The sequence below is a fragment of the Danio aesculapii genome, chromosome 5, assembly GCF_903798145.1.
Source record: "Danio aesculapii chromosome 5, fDanAes4.1, whole genome shotgun sequence".
NCBI lineage: Eukaryota > Metazoa > Chordata > Actinopteri > Cypriniformes > Danionidae > Danio > Danio aesculapii.
In genome coordinates this window covers 25,945,783-25,966,830 of record NC_079439.1, presented here as the reverse complement: position 1 = coordinate 25,966,830, position 21,048 = coordinate 25,945,783, and the positions used below count along the sequence as shown (strand labels likewise).

Here is a 21,048-nt window from a genome sequence, read left to right as displayed (position 1 = left end):
GTCAAAATTATAAGCTCCTTTAAGCTATATAAAAATATTTAAAAAATGTAAATATTGAGGAAGTCGCCTTTAAAGTTGTCCGAATTAAGTTCTAAACAATGCATATCATTTATCAAAAATTAAGTTTTGATGTACAGTATAGAATGGAATTTACAAGATAGAAGGGAATTTACAAATTGTCTTCAATGAAGATGATCATTACTTATCATATTCTGAAGATTTGTTATCATAAAAAAAAATATTTTGACATGTACAATGTATGCCAGGCTTTTCAAACAAGTATATATAAAGACAAATTTATATTTAAGACTCTTCAAGTTTCTTAATAGGTAGTATTATTCATGTTGCCACTATCACCTATAGCTGTCCACCATCCATTGTGCATGTGTGTGTATTGATTTAGGATGTTTGTGCTTTGTTTGCATAAGTGACTATGCTAATTATAATCGACTGGCATTGGAGCTCCAACCACCTGTAAAATCAGCATTAATTAATGAGGGAAATTAGGAGAAGCTGTGGCCTCGGATTCATTAATGAGAACAGCTGGAAAATGCATTGTGCGGACATGGTGCTCTGTTTTGTTTTTTTTCTAGAAGTCTATTCCTGAAACATTAATTCAGACTTGTTTGTTTGTGTTTAGATGACTCTGCAGACGAGGAGCCCACCTCTCAGTCTGACCACAGTGAGATCCAGGGCACGCTGAAGACTCTAGCCAGTAAACTGGATGATTTGAGCACATGCAATGAGCTGATAGCCAAGCACGGAGCTGCTCTACAGAGATCTCTGAGTGAGCTTGAGACCTTACGTGTGCCTCTAGAGGGAGGAGAGAAGATCAAGGCTGTCAACGAGAGAGCCACACTCTTTCGCATCACCTCCAATGCTATGATCAATGTAAGTACAACAACAACAAAAAATTTAGTTGGCTGCTTTGTTTGCTTTCAGTTAGACTGAAAAAATTATTCATTGGGTTGACTATTTTTTATAAGGTAAGTGATTGCAAACAATTTATATGGGCTGAATTTAAACAAACAACTTCAATTTAGTAATGTTCAAATTAATTTTTTTGTTTAAATTCAGCCCATATAAAGTGTTTGGAACTTACCTTAAAAAATTGTAAAAATGCAATTAATTATTTTTTCCAGTGTACAGATTAATCTGTGTTCTAAGAGTACTAAGAGTATACTGTACATTATTGTTCAAGTTTGATGTCTTAAAGATTTTTGGGAAATGAATAGCTTTATACATCAGTGACAGCAAATATATATATTGTGTTGAAAAGGATTTGTGTTTCAAATAAAAAAAATGCTGTACTTTTTAAAATTATAATTCTGACTTCAACTGTGTATGTATGTATATTTATATATATATATATATATATATATATATATATATATATATATATATATATATATATATATATATATATATATATATATATATATATATATATATATATATATATATATATATACAGATGAAGTCAGAATTATTAGCCCCCTGAATTATTAGCCCCTCTGTTTATATTTTTCCCCAATTTCTGTTTAACGGAAGTAAGATTTTTCAACACATTTCTAATAGTTTTAATAACTCATCTCTAATAACTGTTTTATTTTATCTTTGCCATGATGACAGTAAATAATATTTTACTAGATAGTTTTCAAGACACTTCTATACAGCTTAAAGTGACATTTAAAGGCTTAACTAGGTTAATTAGGTAACTAGGCAGGTTAGGGTAATTAGGCAAAGTAATTGTATAATGATGGTTTGTTCTGTAAACTATCGAAAAAATATATTAGCTTAAGCTTAGCTTAAAGAGGCTAATAATTTTAACCCTAAAATGGTGTTTAAAAAAAATAAAAACTGCTTTTATTCTTGCCGAAATAAAACAAATAAGACTTTCTCCAGAAGAAAAAATATTATCAGACATACTGTGAAAATTTGCTTGCTCTGTTAAACACCATTTGGGAAATATTTAAAAAAGAAAAAAAAATTTAAAGGGGGGGCTAATAATTTTGACTTCAACTGTATATAAATACTTTGACAGTACTAATAAAAACTGATTTTTAAACACCAGTTCAGCACAATAATAATCTTTTCTGAAACATCATATGGATAAATGTCAAATTCAGCTGTCATAAAAATTACTTTTTACATTACAGTAGAAAATTATTATAATTATGATAAATTAAACTGTAGTACAGTTAAAACTCTATCTGAGTTCAGTTTTACTATTTGTTTTATTATGTAAACATAATAACACTGATTTCAAATTTCAAAAATATTGTTTTTTTTGAGGTTTTGTTTTTATTTTGTTTTTGTTTTTTACAGAAAATGACAATTTGACAAAATAATAAATGTTTGTATTTATTGTGATTGAAAATTGAAGGTTTTTAACCCTTCTGAAGACATTAGTAAAACGTCTTCTAAACTTTTGTGAAAAAATTACATTTAATTTTAAATTTACAAATGTCATCTTTAGTTTAGAGAATACAATAAAAAACAATGGTTCACTGAAACTCATAACTATAATTGATAAACATGTAAATGAAGTGGTCTCCTATTTATTTTCCATAGCTGTAATGTAAAAAAATCATACTGATCCCTTAATATAAAATGTGTATACTGAGAATATTACAACCAGTAATACTGTATGGATACTTAAACATGAATGTAAACTTTATTCATTTTCATTTCATATTTGTTTATTCATTTACGGTGTTCAGTCAAATAGAGCTGCTTTCCTTTGTTCTTAATGCCATGGTAAATATGTGCAATGTTTAGAAAAAGTGGGAGGAAGAATTATAGTTCATTTTTCAAAACGGTCAAAGTGAAATCTAATCCAATTCAATTCAATTCACCTTTATTTGTATAGCGCTTATACAATGTAGATTGTGTCAAAGCAGCTTCACATAAAAGGTCACAGTAAATAGGAACTGTGTAGTTCAGTTTGTAGTGTTTAAGTTCAGGTCAGTTGAGCTCAGTTCAGTGTGGTTTAATAATCACTACTGAGAGTCCAAATACTGAAGAGCAAATCCATCGATGCGCAGCTCTACAGATCCTGAACCATGCAAGCCAGTGGCGACAGCGGAGAGGGAAAAAAAACTTCACTAAAGGCGGAAGTGAAGAAAAAAAACCTTGAGAGAAACCAGGCTCAGTTGGGCACGACCATTTTAATTTCTCCGCTGGCCAAACGTCTTGTGCAGAGCTGCAGTCTCAGTGGCGGAGGCTGGAAGCTGGCCTCAGCGAAGACTCGTCTGTCTCTGGAGCGTCATAGGAAACAGTCTCATGTTCTCCACTCTTCCATGACCATCGCAGTAGTTGTTCAGGATTCGGCCAGGTCCAGGATATGGAAACCTTGGGATCATCTCGTCGTTGGTCTTGGATCGAATCAGTGACTCTGCATAGTCTGAGGGCCTCGGGAAGAGTATCCCCAGGTGGAAATGGAGAATAAAGAAAATAATTAGCGTAGCTGATGTTCACAGTGTATATCAGCAAGATGCATAACCTGTGTGGAAGCCCCCTAAGTGGTGCACTAAGTGTATGCTTTACTGAACAGATAGGTCTTTAATCTAGTTTTGAATTGGGAGAGTGTGTCTGAGCCTCGGACGTTATCAGGAAGGCTATTCCAGAGTTTAGGAGCTATAAATGAGAAGGCTCGACCTCCTTTACTCGACTTTGCTATTCTAGGTACTACCAGAAGCCCTGAGTTTTGAGATCTTAAAGAGCGAGTTGGATTGTAGCGAGACAGAAGATTGGTTAGATAAACAGGAGCTAGATTATTTAAAGCTTTATATGTAAGAAGCAATATTTTAAATTCAATACGAAACTTAACAGGCAGCCAGTGTAAGGAGGATAAAATTGGGGTGATGTGATCAAATTTTCTAGACCTGGTAAGAACTCTGGCAGCTGCATTTTGTACTAATTGAAGTTTGTTAATAGAGGATGCTGGGCAGCCAGCAAACAGTGCATTACAGTAGTCCAGCCTAGAAGTCATAAAAGCATGGACAAGCTTTTCTGCATCTGAGATGGATAGCATACTTCGTAACTTAGCTATATTTCTCAGATGAAAGAAAGCAGTTTTTGTGACATGGGAAATATGATTTTTAAAAGTTAAATTGCTGTCTAATATGACACCCAGATCTTTTATAGTAGAGCTAACGCTAACTTTGTATCCCTCTAATTGTAGGTCGAGTTGTGAGATCTGCTGTGTACAGTATTTAGGCCCAATAAGTAATAATTCTGTTTTGTCTGAGTTTAAGAGAAGATAATTGTTGGTCATCCAGTCTTTAACATCTTTAATACACTCAGTTAGCTTGGACAGATTAGACGTCTCGTCAGGTTTAGTTGAAATATATAATTGAGTATCATCTGCATAGCAGTGAAAGCTGATCCCATGTCTTCTAATAATGTCTCCCAGGGGTAGCATGTATATTGTAAACAGTAAAGGGCCTAAAACTGATCCTTGAGGCACCCCGTATTTTACTGGGCTGATTTGTGAAGGCAGTCCATTTATATTTACAAACTGGTAACGGTCAGATAAGTATGACTTAAACCATTGTAGGGCATGTCCCTGGACACCTGTAGACTTTAAGCGATTAATGAGGACACCATGGTCAATGGTGTCAAATGCCGCACTAAGATCGAGTAGAACTAATAGCGAGATGCACCCTTGGTCAGCAGCTAAGAGTAAATCGTTGGTTATTTTCACTAATGCAGTTTCTGTACTGTGATGAGCTCTGAAACCTGACTGAAACACTTCAAAAACATTGTTGGTCTGCAGAAAGGAGCATAATTGAGCAGAAACAACTTTTTCTAGTATTTTAGATATAAATGGAAGGTTTGAAATAGGCCTATAATTAGCTAAGTTGCTGGGTTCCAGTTGTGGTTTCTTAATAATAGGTTTAATAACAGCTAACTTGTAAGGATTTGGAACATGGCCTAAAGATAAAGAAGAGTTGATAATGTTAAGAAGAGGTTCTCCTATAACAGGTAGCAATTCTTTCAGTAACTTTGTTGGAATTGGGTCCAATATACACGTAGCTGATTTAGAGCTATTTATAATTTTGTCTAGCTCTTCCTGTTCTAAGATTTTAAAGCACTGTAGGTTATTTAGATTCAGTGGCGTGTTTACTGGATCTGAGGTATAAGGCGGTGCAGAAAGTTTAATATCTCCTATTTTCTGTCTAAAGCCTTCTATTTTATCACTGAAAAAATTCATGAAGTCATCACTACTAATTTGCGGTGGAACGTTTTGTTCCAAAGATGACCGATTATTTGTTAATTTAGCGATGGTGTTAAATAAGAATCTAGGATTGTTTTGATTATTTTCTATCAGTTTGCGGAGGTGCTCAGCCCTGGCAGATTTTAAAGCCCTCCTATAGCTGGACATACTGTCTTTGTATGCAATTCGAAAGACTTCTAAATCCAGTATTCACTCTCTTACCCAAACAAACATCATCATACAGACCTGTTTGTGAATATTCCTCCAGAAATAGTCTGTGTCTGTGTTCAGATTTTTATGTTCAGCGTGGCTCTAAAGTCAAACGTTCATTCAAATACCTGGATCAATGATGTTTTTCTTTTTGTCTGCAATCGATGAAGGTAGAACTTGCCTCCGCTTCTGTGATCAATACAGGTCTAGGAATAGCTTTAGCTTTTGTGGATGTCCTCTGTGTCTTTGATTTCCTAAATCAAATTTTGGGTAGGTATCACTACTCACAGTCATGAAAATCAATATCGAAGGTGAGTTCATTTTGTGTTTTCTCATTTTGACTTTCATGAACTTATCAATCTCTGCCAAGCTTAGGTGAATGTGTTATCATAGTATATATTTAAATTTTGTGCATTCTCAATTAATATGCAGTTGACTATATTAGAAGTCCGATTGTTGGTTCAAACCTCCCTTCAGTTCTGTGCGTCTGCTTAAAAGCCTGGTCCACATTCAGTCTGCGACAAAAATCCCAAATAAGTCATTCTATATCCTGATAAAGATGAATGTCACAATATAGTACTTTTTTTGTAGATTCAATCAATTAATAGTTTAATGATTTTCTTGAATGAATTTTTTTTGTACATTTTAAAGCATATACTTGAAAATCTACTCATTGATATGTAGGGATGGGTATCGGGTAACGTTTTAATGGTATTATTACTTTTATCGATACCACTTATTGGTTCATTACTTCAACAGTACTCTTACCTGTTCTTTTTGTTGTGTTTTTTTTTTTTGTTGTTGTTGTTTTAAGTGAAGTTTATTTATAAACAAATTTCGAGAGGATCACGTGCTTAAGATTGTTCACAGCTGTTTCAACTTTAGCTCATGACTAATTATCCTATCAGACGATCCTTAACTGACTATAAATAACCAGACTTTTCTCATCTCAATATCTTCGTCTTGAAGAAACCCAACCCTACTTTCCCTCCTTTCAAACGGGCGACACGGTGGCCAGTTATTAGCACTGTTGCCTCACATCAAGAATGCCCCTGGTTTAATTCCTTTCCAAACCATGCAACATTTCTGTGCGGAGTTTTGCTTATTCTCCACGTGCTCGCGTGGGTTTTCCTCGGGTCCTCCAGTTTCCTCCCACAGTTCAAAAACAAGCACACTAAACAATTAATCCAAAATATTTTGGCCAAGCTCTGAATACACCTTCTCAGCATCCATATCTGACACTTAGCTACACTAAGCAGGAGGGGGAGTCATCGAGATCTACCTGAGCTCAAACTCCCCTCTTGCCCTGCAAAGGGAGGGAGCCCAGGGCTCGAGGATCTTATAAGCTCAGGGCTCTCTCCCGGGACAGCACGCCAAACAAGCTTTATTATCAATCATCAGCTAATTGTGAACTCTTGAAATGAAAAAAAATTTTGAACAGAATTACCAACATTTTATTTTATTATTACCTTTTTAATGTAAAATAAAATGAAACCAATAATTGTAAAACAAATTAATAAAGCAATTCCTGTAAAAGAATGTACAATGCTTTGAAGGAGCTTTGAAATGCTTTTGCCTTTTCTGCCAGAAGTCAGGACCTTTCTTCGCTTTTTGTGCTCCCTGCAGTTGAAAATACCCTATTTGAGTTAAAAGACGCAGTTAAACAATCAGCTGTGGTTCATTTTTATGATTTATCTTCAACACATTCACATTAATAGGATAACAGTCTTTGGGATTAAGAATAAATAAAGTTTTGGATCTTCTTGCAATGTAAAAATAAGCTTTTTTATTATTTCTTTATAAGCATAGTTTATTATTATCGTTCATCTATTTGTAAATGCAGTGATGTAAAAGTATTTTTAATGTTTAAGCTTTATTTAAGCTACTGCAGAACTAAATTCTATTTTCAGTTTAACTGAATGTGCGTGTTTATTAAACTATTAATATTATACTAATTTAGAGAGACCTTATATGATTGACTGCTAGAATAAGTACCCGAGGATGTGGATGATGTACTGTTGGTAGCTAAGCAGTCGAGAACTTTGCATTTGTTTGTCTGCAGTTAATGCACGTTTGAAAGATGCTTAGCCAGATGTGTTTCTGCTTTTACAACAAAACAACTTTTTGCATTTGTTGCAACGAGCATTGTCGGTGTCCGCTCGAAAAATATACCAAACTCTTGACTGTTTGGTTCTCTCTGCTGTCATCATTCTATAAGCGCAAGCTTGTGTGCACACAAGTCTAATGTTATGTGTGTGTGCTCGGCATGAGTGTCCGCAGTGCGAGCCTCCATTGAGTGCGCTTGCACAGCCAAAAACTGAAGGCTGTTGTACTATTGGGTGGAACATGATGAACATTTCTCGCGTGAGAATGCCAACAGTGTAGACAAATATAAAATATCGCAAATTAGAAAAAGTTGGTCAGTTAAATTATGCTACTGAAAGGTAACGTTTAGTTAGCAATAATACTCCAGTACTGATAGCAGAACCGTTAATATCAGCGCTTATCAATAATTCTGTCTTTTATATTTTTGATTACCGATAAAGTTTCGGTACCCATCCCAATTGATATGTGATCATTTTTCTCACTTTATGTAGAACTTCAGGGCAAATGTTTTATTGACAATGTAGAATTACAAGATAATAGATCAAGGGCAGGCCAAGCTGGAGCCTGTCTCAGATCCCTGGGGCTCTGCAATGGTTGTGGATATTCCAAATTGGGTAAGACTTTATTTTGATGGTCCCTATTGCACATTTTGTTGAGTAAAAGTTGCATTGCAACTATATGACAATTACCACTCATTTGAGTATTAGTAGACCTGCTTAATATCTGCTGACACTGCTCCTTCAACAGACATTTAACTGACTATAAGAAACTTTGCAAGTACATGTCAACTTACACTAACCCTAACCCAAACCTAACAGTCTACATATACTCTAATGAGAATTAGTTGGCATGTAGATGCAATGCAATTTAAATTCGAGAACATTTGTTAAAGGGACCATCAAATTAAAATGATACCAAAAACAAACGATTACAATTGGGTTAAGATTGGCAAGACAATTCGGAAAAAGTGCTTCAACTGGCAGAGAATTTTAAAAAAAGATGAAAAAAGAAAAGAAATCCGCGATAAACATTAATGAAATATAAATCACTATCAAAAATGAATGATTAAGACGTAACATTTCTCTAAATAAATAGCAAAATGTAAACATTGCACTTTCAAGATTGCAAGTCCATGTTCCTTATCCATAACTTGATTCTTCCTGTAGAGTTCTTGATGCATGATTTTATAAAAAGTCTTTGTAAGGATCCAGTAGTTATTAACTGGTAGTGTTTCCTTTACTCTTCGAGATTAGCATGAAACATTAGCCTGCGGGCAGTAGTCGAGACCTGAGTGTCATTGTACAATATACAAGCTTTAACACATTCATTAGGGAGACCTCTGTTTAGTCAGCTGTGTGGACTCTTCTTTTGTTCATCTCGAAAAATGATTAATAGCCAGCTGAACAGGAATACACACGCATAATGAAAAGTGCAGAATAGCAGGAGCTCATTAAAACACTTGGCCAGGCTGAGCCGCTGCAGTTATAATGAGAGGAACAGGAACGTGTGTGTGTGTGTGTGTGTGTGTGTGTGTGTGTGTGTGTGTGTGTGTGTGTGTGTGTGTGTGTGTGTGTGTGTGTGTGTGGGAAAAACTGTTCATCTTAGATTAAATAATGTACGTCTGTGTTTGATTCAAGGAGAGGGAATTTCTCTTGATGTCACCTGACTCTCTCTGGCTGTGAAATATTTCTGTGATGTTATGAGGCACTTCTATTTAAAAGTTCACGGTCAGTCAGGCTTTTTAAAAAATTGTGTAATGCTCGCTAATGCTGAATTGATTGGTTTAAAAATGCAGTAAAAACAATATTATAAATTATTATTCTTATTTAAAATGACCATTTTCTCTTTTTTTAGATTTTATTAGGTATATTTATTATGTAATTTATTCAGGGGCGTAGGGGCGTCCCCCTCACTTTTAGAGACAGACCATTTAGAAACAGGTGATTAATAATTATATGAACGTATGATCTCATACAGCCGTCCCCCGCACTTTTAAAATGTCCGATATGCCTCTGCGTTTATTCCTGTGATGTTAAAACTGGCATGAGTGCAGTCAGACTTTCAATGTTATTTTCAATGTTTGAAACAGATACTTAATTTTTTTGATGAGTAAAAAAAATATTTTAAATAAAATTATTTTTTGTTAAATTCTAAATGTCTTTATTGCAAAAAAGATTATTGCCAATTACAAAATACTTTTCAACTGCAGTGCGTTTTAGAATTGTCTAACTAAATCTGAATCAGACGGATTTATCCATCAAGTATGACTGTATTAACTGTGTAAATAACAAACGAAATCATGCGTTTACATAATAAGTAGCTTCCCAGCAGACACACAACATCATAAGACATTAATAGTAGATTAGGTTTAGGTCACCAGCGTCTAAGGACAATGTTATTTTGACATCCAATAATGACGTCAAATGATGTTGATATTTGATTGATTTTAGGTTGTGTTGGAAAGTGACCAAAATCCAACCTTGAGCCAACATTTTAAACCAACGTCATATTGACGTCAAATATTGACATTTATTCGCCAGGTATGGCAAACAAATCCAACGTTTGATAGACGTCATAGTGGTAACATCCACACAATGTCAAGCTGTAACATCATTTGGTATTTCGTTGATTTTTAGGTTGCGTTGAAAAGTAACCAAAATGCAAAATCTGTACGATGTTGGACATTGACGTCGGCCTGATGTTGGGTTCTGACATCAACCAGATTGTCATTTCCAAACGAAATGCAACATCCCACAACGTTGGAGTCAATCTGAAGTCATAATGACGTCCTGTGCCTGCTGGGTTAAGTGTTTACAGCAGGGGTGCCCAAACTTTTTTCTTATAAAAGGCCAAAAACCAAACTTGATTAAGGGCTGTTTGCCGAAATTACATTAAATTCGCCAGGTCTAATTTCCTCATTTATTTGCTAATATTTTAAAATAACTAGAAAATGTTTCTTTAAAACATATTAATTAATGATGCTGTATCATTTTTAAGCTTTTCTATTAAACTTTATTATAGTAAAAACATAAACAATCCCATTTATAACACAATGGAGATCAGTGCTGAATAGATCAAGCTGCTCCTGCCTTTGCCTTGGTTTGCTTGTTGATATCTTGTGTGTTGTCCTCTATTTGTCAAGTGGCAGTATTTACTTTTTAAAAGTCTGATTCATTTAATTTCAGTTGTCTTTTTTGTAGCTCCTCAATTAAACAGAAACAAAAGGTTACATTAAATTGACGATCTCTGTCAAAGGCATTTGCCCCAACCAACTCTATATTATTCTCACTCTCTTTTCAGATAGGATGGTGGGCCAAACCAATTTTGGCCAACAGGCCCTACTCTGGTCTCCTTAGGTCTATAGACTACTGTGGTGAAGTGATTAGGGTTAATACCAGAAAAATGGGACACATTGTAAATGTTTGTGACACTTATGATGCATTTTAAGAATAAATCTTAGATATTATCCCACTTAACTATTATCCACCCCTACATCCACTGAGAGAAAGCAGCAGTCTGGATCTGTGTCTACAGTGACCCTAAACAGAAGTTGGACACTTATGGTGTGTTCACACTTGGCAGGTTTGGTTTGAAACAAACTCTGATGTTATTGCTCTATCAGTGCAGTTCATTTTAAAAAGTGTGAATCCTGTCATCTAAACCTTTGCTGTGCAGCAAACAGCCAGACTGAAATTTAGGAAAAAGATGTATCTCGGTCTGCTTCCAGATGAACTCAAGTGTGGTTCAACTGAATTAACGGACCAAAGACAACCGAATAAACAAACAAACAAAAAAAAAGCACATGAATTCACGAACATAAACAAGACAATTTGCTCAAGCATAGCTATGTTTCTCATTGTTGCTCATAACACCTCAGTGCAGGCACTAATTAAAGGAAATGTTTAAGATTTTCCTGGGTTTCAAACATTAGTGGATCACAAACGGTGCGAACCAGCAGAGATCACTTTCTTAACAGTTTCTAAACATCCAAAGGTTTAGTTTGGAGGAAAAAATCAGGCATACTTTGCTTGCAGATGAATCTAGGTTTGATATTTTACTTAAAATAATATAGCATTCTGAACTTTTACCTCTATGTTGGTTAAAGGCATAGTTCACCCAAAATAATATACTCTCCCTCAAGTTGTTCCAAACTTTTTTGCGTTTCTTTTTTTCTGTTGAACGTAAATGAGGTAAGAATCTTAAAAACATAAACAGTAAACTTCTAACATAAGATGAAGAATGCTGGAGACTGGTAACCACTCACATCCATAGTAGAAAGAACAAATATAATCAAAGTGAATGGTTACAGGTTTCCAACATTTTTCAAAATATCTTTTGTGTGTGTGTGTGTTCAATTCAAAGGTTCGAATTAAGTAAAGGATGAGTAAATGATGACAAAGCTTCCCTTTAAAATAGTTATTTTTTTAATTAGCTTCACAAACCCAAGCAACACCTTACATCATAAAATTAGATTATAAGTGAAAATCTATCCAGCCTTGACATATTTGTTAAAATATTATTAGACATTGCATTAGCCATTTCCCTAAATTCAGTGAAACATCTATCGATTTCACACAACGCATCACATGGCTTACACTCCACTCAGCCCATTTAAAGGGCATTTCTCGGATATGAGGATGTACGACACACATGCGTGTCTTTCCTCTTTACTCTTCCTGAAGTCACGAGCGGTCTGGGCCCCAGGGCCTCACTCAGCAGAAAAAAAGTGGAAGTGTTGCTTATGTTAAAGATGATGGGCTGTAGTTTCATGAACGTGTTAGGAAGCCGCAGTCACATGCTGAGCGTAGCACAGAGGAATCTCTCTCTCTATCTCTCAGCAGAGCTCTGGACACTCACCAGACAGGTAAGAGCTTCCTTTGTTGATTTCTGTGTGCACAGAATGTGTGCGAGTGGAATAGAGCTTTTAAACTATGTTCTGTACAGGCTCCAAGATTAACACTTACTAGTGCCAAAAATGAGTAAAATTAAGCTTGGTCAGCTGTCGGGAAACTTTATTATGGGCTCAAACGTAATGCAGAGTTTAAACCGATAGTTCACCCCAAAAAGAACATTTCCTCAACATTTATTTATGAATTCTAGTGGTTCTAAACCTTAATGCATTTCTTTCTTCTGTTGAACGCAAAACAATATATTCTGAAGAATATTGGAAAAACAAAGCTATTTACATCCATAGTCTATGGAAAATACTATGGAAGTCAAAGGCTGTTTTCACCAATAGTCTTTAGAATATCCTCCCTAGTGTTCAAACAAGTTTGGAATAAGAGGAGGATGGGTAAATAATGACAGAATTTTAATTTCAACTATTCCTTTAAGTCAAGATGTAAGAATAGAATTCTGCCACCATAATTAATGATATGATCGCTTGAGATGTGTAAATACCTAAAAAAATAAATAAAAGCAAAGATGAAGACATGCAAATAGATGCAACTGCAGTCTCAATTTTGCCACATCCAATTAACAATGAGACCTGAAATGTATTTTGTCATAATAAATTGATGTGGTCGTAGGCAACGTGGTGGCACAGTGGGTAGCGCTCTCGCCTCACAGCACGAAGGTTGGTGGTTCGAGCCTCGGCTGGGTCAGTTGGAGTTTCCATGTTCTCCCCGTGTTCGCATTCTCTCCGGGTGCCCCGGTTTCCCCCACAAGTCACAAAGACATGCGCTATAGGTGAATTGGGTAGGCTAAATGGTCCATAGTGCGTGTGTGTGAATGATAATGTATGGGTTATTCCCAGTGATGGGTTGCAGCTGGAAAGGCATCTGCTGCGTAAAACATATGCTGGATAAGTTGGCGGTTCATTTCGCTGTGGCGACCCCTGATTAATAAAGGGACTAAGCCGAAAATATAATGAATGAATGAATGAAATTGATGTGGCATCATGATTTTCTTCATGTAATATGAATTCTTATGTACTTTTGACACTGCAAGTGAAAGTGACCTGCCATGAATATGCAATGAAAAACACTCAAATAATCCCATTAAATATAAATAATAAATAGCATCGCATGTCTAGTAAAACCAGAACATCTAGCAAAACCAAGACTTTTCAAGTGCTTTTCATAACATATAGTGGGATACCTTTTTATTCCACGTGACTATGGAATTACTAATGCCAACAACTGATTATGATTTGAGAATCTTACAGCTTTGTCATTGACAGGTGTGGCAAAAGTTGCATTTTGGACAGATTCTCTGTTTATTTTGTTATAAATTGAGGCCATTGGGTCTCCATTCCTCCTGGTAAGTTCAGCACACTGGGTTTAGTCGGATGAGTTGTGCCGCAGGAGACAAGAGATTGACAAAGATACGTTGATCAAGTCAGAGATGCAGAGTAGAGAGTAAAAGACGGTATTGCATATGACTGTGAGTTGCTTTAATGATTTTTTGGCTGTACTGTAGTCAGTTATTAACATGATTGATGAGCTCAGCTGAGAGAGATGCTTTCACAGATACTCAGGCAGTGTGTTGGTTATTTTTAGTCAGACCTGCATGCGTGTTGGTTATTTTTCTTAATAAGCAGCAGGAAACATGGCGTTTGTCATACATTTCACTGTATGTGGAGGGGGAAATGCTATGTTTTCCTCATTCAGTGCATGCTTTTGAATAAATCAGAATAATTTAATTGAGGTGAATAATGGCACTACATTGTCTGCAGTGTTGTTTTATTAGTTATTGTTTTCTATCTGGAGAATTCAGAAACATTGTTGTTTTTGTCTGTTTTATTCTCTTCTCTTTTTTGTAAAGCAGTGCTTCTCATGAATGCTTTATCCCATGGTCATTTACCACAATATGTTTGATAAATTTACATTTTTCCCTGACAAGCTGACTCACAGCTTGATCTTATACTCGTATCTTATAGCTTGATCTTATACTTATACTCTATGGGCTCAGTGAAATGTTCTTATTAATACCTGAGAGATAATTTAGTGCTGTGACCAGTACAACACCAACCTATTTAATAGCTTTGGGTTGTTTTAACCCAATGTTGGGCCAGATATGTGCAAAATTAACCATTAGGTTAAAAATACACTTGAAGTCAGAATTATCAAACCCCCTGAATTATTAGCCCCCTTTAAAGGCTTAACTAGGTTAATTAGGTTAACTAGGCAGGATAGGGTAAGCAAGTTATTGTATAACAATGGTTTGTTCTGTAGACTATCAAAAAAATATATAGCTTAAAGGGGCTAATAATTTTGACCTTGAAATGTTTTGTAAAAATTAAAAACTGCTTTTATTCTAGCCAAAATAAAACAAATAAGACTTTCTCCAGAAGAAAAAAAATATTATCAGACATACTGTGAAAATTTCCTCGCTCTGTTAAACATCATTTGGGAAATATTAAAAAAAGAAAAAAAAATTCTAAGGGGGGCTAATAATTCTGATTTCAACTGTATATCATTTAAATTTAATTTTAAAATACATACACGGCCGTTTGGATACATACAAATTACATTTAATTAAGCACAAGTTTAAATTAATTTACTATTAATAAATGTAAACAATCCAGCATTTTTAGAGTGTAGTTTAAATATCTCTCACTTAAAGGTTTAAGACACCCTGGAGCACTTTTTTTTGGAGATTTTAACAGATTTGTGTGTGTTGAGCATCAGTTAAGACAACGTTAGCACCTGTCAGCTTTAATTGTGGGGAAAACTGGATAATTTTGAGCTTTTGTCAGCTAATTTCATCTTTGTGGTTTAAGAAATTTTTTGGGGCGTGTCAAAATCTGTGACTTAGCGCTATCTGCCTGTCCAGTCGATTTCTCATTATTATTTATAGACTGATTTTTCCTATCCTATGAGAAGACCCTGCTTCTTAATTATTGCTTTCTGATGACAGACCCATATGGACAGACCTGCCAAGCTGTGAGACGGCACGCAATATTTAGGTGGTTCCCAAAACCCGTAGTTGCTCTGTCACAGATCCACGTTAGACATTTGAACCACGTTAGTTATAATGTAAAATGCCCATAATGATGCTCTAAACGAGGTGGTAACAACATTTGCACATAATTTCTTTGTGCAAATTATATTGTGTTACATGCACACACATTTTTAAACAAGTCCAAAATTAGATTTGGTAAAAACCTGCACTCGTTTTCCATATTAATTGAAATATATATAAATGGCACTTATAGGACTTATATATGTTTCTTTACAAATATTATTGAAAACATTACATATTCTATTCTAAAACATAAAATCACTTACAAAAGCTAACACAGATTCTAATATCATATATAAAGCCTCTACTTTTACAATTTGACACATGCAAACCACTGCTGAAATGTTCTAACCAACAGGCCCATGTCATATACAGTACAGATACTTAATAAATAACCTACTATAAATTTGAACAATTACCATATGTTATGTTTTTTGTTTGTACAAGCTTTGGAGACGTAACATAAATTCTGCTTTTAAATAAAAGGTCACCTATAGCTTTCATCATGAACCACGGCTGTGTTTAAAATAACATCATTGTTTTTAAAGTGCACTGCGAAGGGAGCGCAATTGTAAACATGAAGATCGCTAAAACTGAACTTTAAAAGTTCTTTGAAAGCAAATTACATCTAAGAGAGATGACTTTAATGCTTTAAAAAAAAAATCATTCCAAGTTTAATGCTAGAATGTTTTAATTGAATAAGGAAAACACAGCCAGGAACTATGTTTCTAACTACAGCTCCAGATGTGTAGTTGCAAGCAAGTTTGCGACGCAGTTTGCGAATGTTTGTTGAAATGATGAATTTGGGAAATGCCAAATCAACAAACTATGTTTGTAATGACAGAACTTGCGACCTTAGTTGGCTAACGATGGTTTTTGGAAACGCACTCCTGTTTGTGTGCAGCAAGCAACTTTGTCAGGAGAGCTGTACAAGAATTGGACAATGGCGGACTTTGTTGACTGAGTTTGTTACCATTCAGAAACATTGCTGTGTAGCCGTGTACACCCATGATTAAAATCCTTCAGATTACCAGCAGGGCTAAAGGTAGGAATAGATCGAGCAAGAGACCTGCTGCTTTGCTATTCACTATGTCTGCATTCAGACCCTGGGATTCAGGAGGAGAGAAGTTCCCCTTATTTATAGTGTTTATGTAAACATCATTATTTTTATAATGATATAACAAATTGCGGTAATACATTATATGAAATTACGAATAGCCTATCCAGTGCACTATATAGGGCATTAAATTGCTTAAACTGCTTAACTAACAGTTGTTTTCTCCGCTCTTTTTGCCCTGCTCCGCCAGCCACGCCCACTCCTCCTTCTGCTCACATAGCTCCACGCCCATCATGAAGCATTTTTTGAAAAAATTCTGAGGTAGACTTCATGACCCTTTAAATGACTGAGCACTTTAGGAGCAGGCTGGATTGTGATTGGCTGTCAACATAAATCTTTCATCACATAAAAAAAAAAAACATTCCAACAATATAGTTGTTCTGAGCCTTTATCATTATATATGTGAGATGTGGAGTATACCTCAATTTCTATCATCATAATTATTATCCCTTGTGTGAATGGGCTTTAAACTTTTTATAAAGTTTTCTTTATCGTGCTAAAATATTTTAGTAATTGAATTACTATTATTTTATTTTATAAGCCAAAGCTTTTTTTAACCATAAGTAAACTCACCTAAATCTGCTGAACCAAGACCACTAGTATTTTCCTCTGGGCACAAGCATGTGACTATTCTGTGTAATTGACCAATAGTAACCTCTCCTGCATGCTTGCATTGCTCAATACTGCTAGTCAGAGACTCAACTAAAAAAGCATGACTCAGCCCATAGACAGTCTGTGTGTTTGCATTTCTGATTGTGCACTGGCCATCATATCAACTCTTTCACTTCTGCTTTCAGTTTAACCACCAGATTTACAACTCATGATCATATTTATAAACTACTTGACATTTCTGCTGTGGTCGTCAGTCACGTACCATTTCTTAGTTGTTGCAAAACACTTTTGGTTGTGAGAGGTTTCCTAGACATTTCAATAAGAACAGTAAAGAAATAGAAGTGTGGAGAAATAAGCTGAAGAAAATGACAAGAGAGAGAGGAAGGTATTTCCATGATCTTTTCCTGTGGGGATGGTTTTTATGAGGGAGACTGGAGCGGTAATGAGGAAACAGCTGAATTCATGTGTGCTGCCGGCGGCGGGAGGACCGATAAGATCCCTAGAGAATTGGGAAGCAGGATTATCACGATGGAGATACTATAGTGAGGGAAATACAGAGAGAGGATGAAGCTGCTGAGGCCGATCTCTAGAATCAATTATACAAAGTAATAAAAAATTAATTATGATTGCATGTTTGTGAAATAAGTTATAGTTTGATAATATTTAAGTACTATTTTAATGTAATAAATTAATACAAGTAGTAATAATTTTAATAATAAAACAGGCGGGCTGCACGGTGGTGTAGTGGGTAGCACGTCCACCTCACAGCAAGAAGGTCGCTGGTTTGAACCTCGGCTGGGTCAGTTGGCATTTCTGTGTGGAGTTTGCATGTTCTCCCCGTGTTTGTGTGGGTTTCCTCCGGGTGCTCCGGTTTCCTCCATAAGTCCAAAGACATGTGGTGTAGGTGAATTGGGTATGCTAAAATTGACTGTAGTGTATGTGTGTGAATGTGTGTATGGGTGTTTCCCAGTGATGGGTTGCAGCTGTAAGGGCATCCACTGCGTAAAACATATGCTGAATAAGTTGGCGATGCATTCTGCTGTGGTGACCCCAGATTAATAAAGGGACTAAGTTGAAAACAAAGTGAATGAATGAGTAACACATGCATAATCCCTGATTTATCAGGGGTCACCACAGCAGAATGAATCATCAATTGCAATTGTGTAATTGTGAAACTGTATGTGGATGATTTAAAATACATACACATACATATATATATATATATATATATATATATATATATATATGTATGTATGTATATATATATATATATATATATATATATATATATATATATATATATATATATGTATGTATGTATGTATGTATGTATGTATGTATGTATGTATGTATGTATGTATGTATGTATGTATGTATATATATATGTATGTATTTTAAATCATCCACATAGTTTCATGGCCAGTATAGCATGTTTTAGACAACACAATAGCAGTGTTTTAGCTTCAGAAAAGTTAAGAAAACACCATAGTTTCCAATCATAACAAATTAAACCATTTGTAATTCTGACCCATTGTTATTTCCTGATGAGTAGCAGATCTAAATGACATCCCGAAATTTGGAAGGAACGTGATCAAATCTTTATAAAATAAAACAAATGTTAATATTTTAGTCAAACCCATACCTACACTGTAAAATCCAACAGTCAACTTTATCAAATGAAATGAGTGTAGTTAATTCAAAATTTACTGAAAGTTAATTCTACTCATTTGAAAAGAGTTCATTTAAAACCTCATCACTTTAACTTAAATGGAGTAAGTTCACAGTACTCATATAGATTAGTTTTTGAACTCAAATGGTTTGTAGCAATACGTTTCCTCAAACGGTTTGAGTTGCCTTAACTTATTGGGTTTTACAGTACTCAGTTGGTTTGAGTTCTCTTCATTCATTGGGTTTTACTGTACTCAAATTGCTTCAATTACTCATATAGATTAAGTTCACAGTACTCATTAGGATTAGTTTTTGAACTTAAATGGTTTGTTGCAATTGGTTTCCTCAAATGGTTTGAGGTACCTTAACTTTTTGGGTTTTACAGTGTACTAAACCAAATAAACTTTGAATTGTAAAATGTATATATGTTTGTTTGGGTGGTCATAGTTCTCAGACTGTCCCGCTGCGCCAGGGTGTCCCTTAAGGATCTGTCCCTGGTTCACTCCTATTTAGTATTTACATGTTGCCTCTTGGACTCATAATGCATAAATTTGGCCTGGGGTATCACTGCTACGCTGATGACACACAGATTTACATCAGTGCTCGGCCCGATCTCACCTCTGCCATGTCACTTTTATCTGCCTGTCTACTGGAAGTTAAAGCCTGGAGGAATCAAAATTTCCTTAAATTAAACAGTTCTAAAATGGAAGTTCTACTAATTGGCACTCCTACCAATGTTAACCAGTGTAATGATTTTAAACTCTCTGTAGATGATCGCCAAGTGTCTCCCTCCACCCAGGTGCGCAACCTTGGGGTACTTTTTGATGTGCATTTCAGTTTTAACTCACATTTCAAACACTTGACAAAAATAGCCTTCTTTTATCTACGTAACATTGCACGGATTAGACATTTTGTATCACATCATGTCTTGATTTCTGTAACTTAATCTTCAGTGGCCTACCAACAAGTGCTCTCAGATTTTTACAGTATATTCAGAATTCCGCTGCATCGGTTTTGATGCACACGTCCTCACGCCACCATATCACCCCTGTACTTCAGCAACTTCACTGACTTCCTATTAAGTCACGTATTGATTTTAAGACCTTGATTTTAACATGTAAAGCAGTGTATAGACTAACACCTGACTACATTTGATGACCTGGTAACTCTCGCCACTCCCACCCGCAGTCTTCATTCTTCATCTGGGCTTTCGCTGTATCCACCATGCTGTAAACTAAAGACCATGGGTGGTAGAGCTTTTTCATAAAGTGTGCCTAAGGTATGGAATGGTCTACCCATCAGCACCAGGAATGCCGCTTCTCCGGACTGTTTTAGGAAACTTCTCAAGACTCACCTTTTTATCGTTGCTTTTAATTTAGGTTGATTATTTTTGTCAATTTAATCATTCAATTTTATTGTTCGTATTTTATTGTCTTATTGTGATGTTTTTACTGTTTTTATTATTCTGCTTTGTTACTGTTTGCCTTGTATGCCTTGCAGTGCTTTGGGTCTGAGAAAAGTGCACTATAAATAAAATGTATTATTATTATTATTATTATTATTATTATTATTATTATTATTATTATTATTATTATTATTATTATTATTATTATTATTATTATTATTATTATGTGATCAAATGGGATACAATAAGCTTGAATATTGTTTAATCACATTAAAATGCTTTAGATGATTATCTGGGTCAGATACGTTTTAATCAGTGGTTCCTTCTTTCACATTGGCATTGAAGTGAACTGAATCTAACACCAGCGTTCTACCATTACTCTGCTGTCTGCCTGATGTGCTGAATATGTTCCACAATCTGAAATATTGTTATGGCTTCTTATTCCTATTTTCTATGTACAGGGTGTCTGCTGGCTCTTAAAAAGTCTGACATTTCAAAACCTAAATTTTAGGCCTTGAAATGTCTTTAATTCACTGACATATTGTGTTGTTGGTCTTAAATCATTCTAAACAGGTCTTAATTTTGCTTTGTTTAAGTAAAGCTCCTCAATTTGGGCTGGCATCCATCCAATGACCAACAATACATCTCAATAAAACTTAATTTTTTATATGTAAGCTTTTTATTGCAAAAAAAAATACACTTCACAACAGCTGTTAAACATTTTTACAGCAAATTCCCCTCAAA

At 35.2% G+C, this 21,048-nt stretch overlaps 1 protein-coding gene across 4 annotated transcripts in view; it reads left to right on the top strand.

The window, feature by feature from the left end:
• The window catches only part of osbp2b (oxysterol binding protein 2b), a 133,037-nt gene that overhangs the window by 93,747 nt on the left and 18,242 nt on the right, over positions 1-21,048 (top strand). For 3 of the 4 annotated variants that reach the window (XM_056457747.1, XM_056457746.1, XM_056457748.1), the window contains one exon: positions 641-891. In XM_056457747.1, coding sequence (XP_056313722.1) covers positions 641-891 — 251 coding nt within the window. Of the gene's footprint in view, positions 1-640; positions 892-12,323; positions 12,402-21,048 lie in introns of those variants that run through there. The other variant, XM_056457749.1, reaches the window with a different exon arrangement.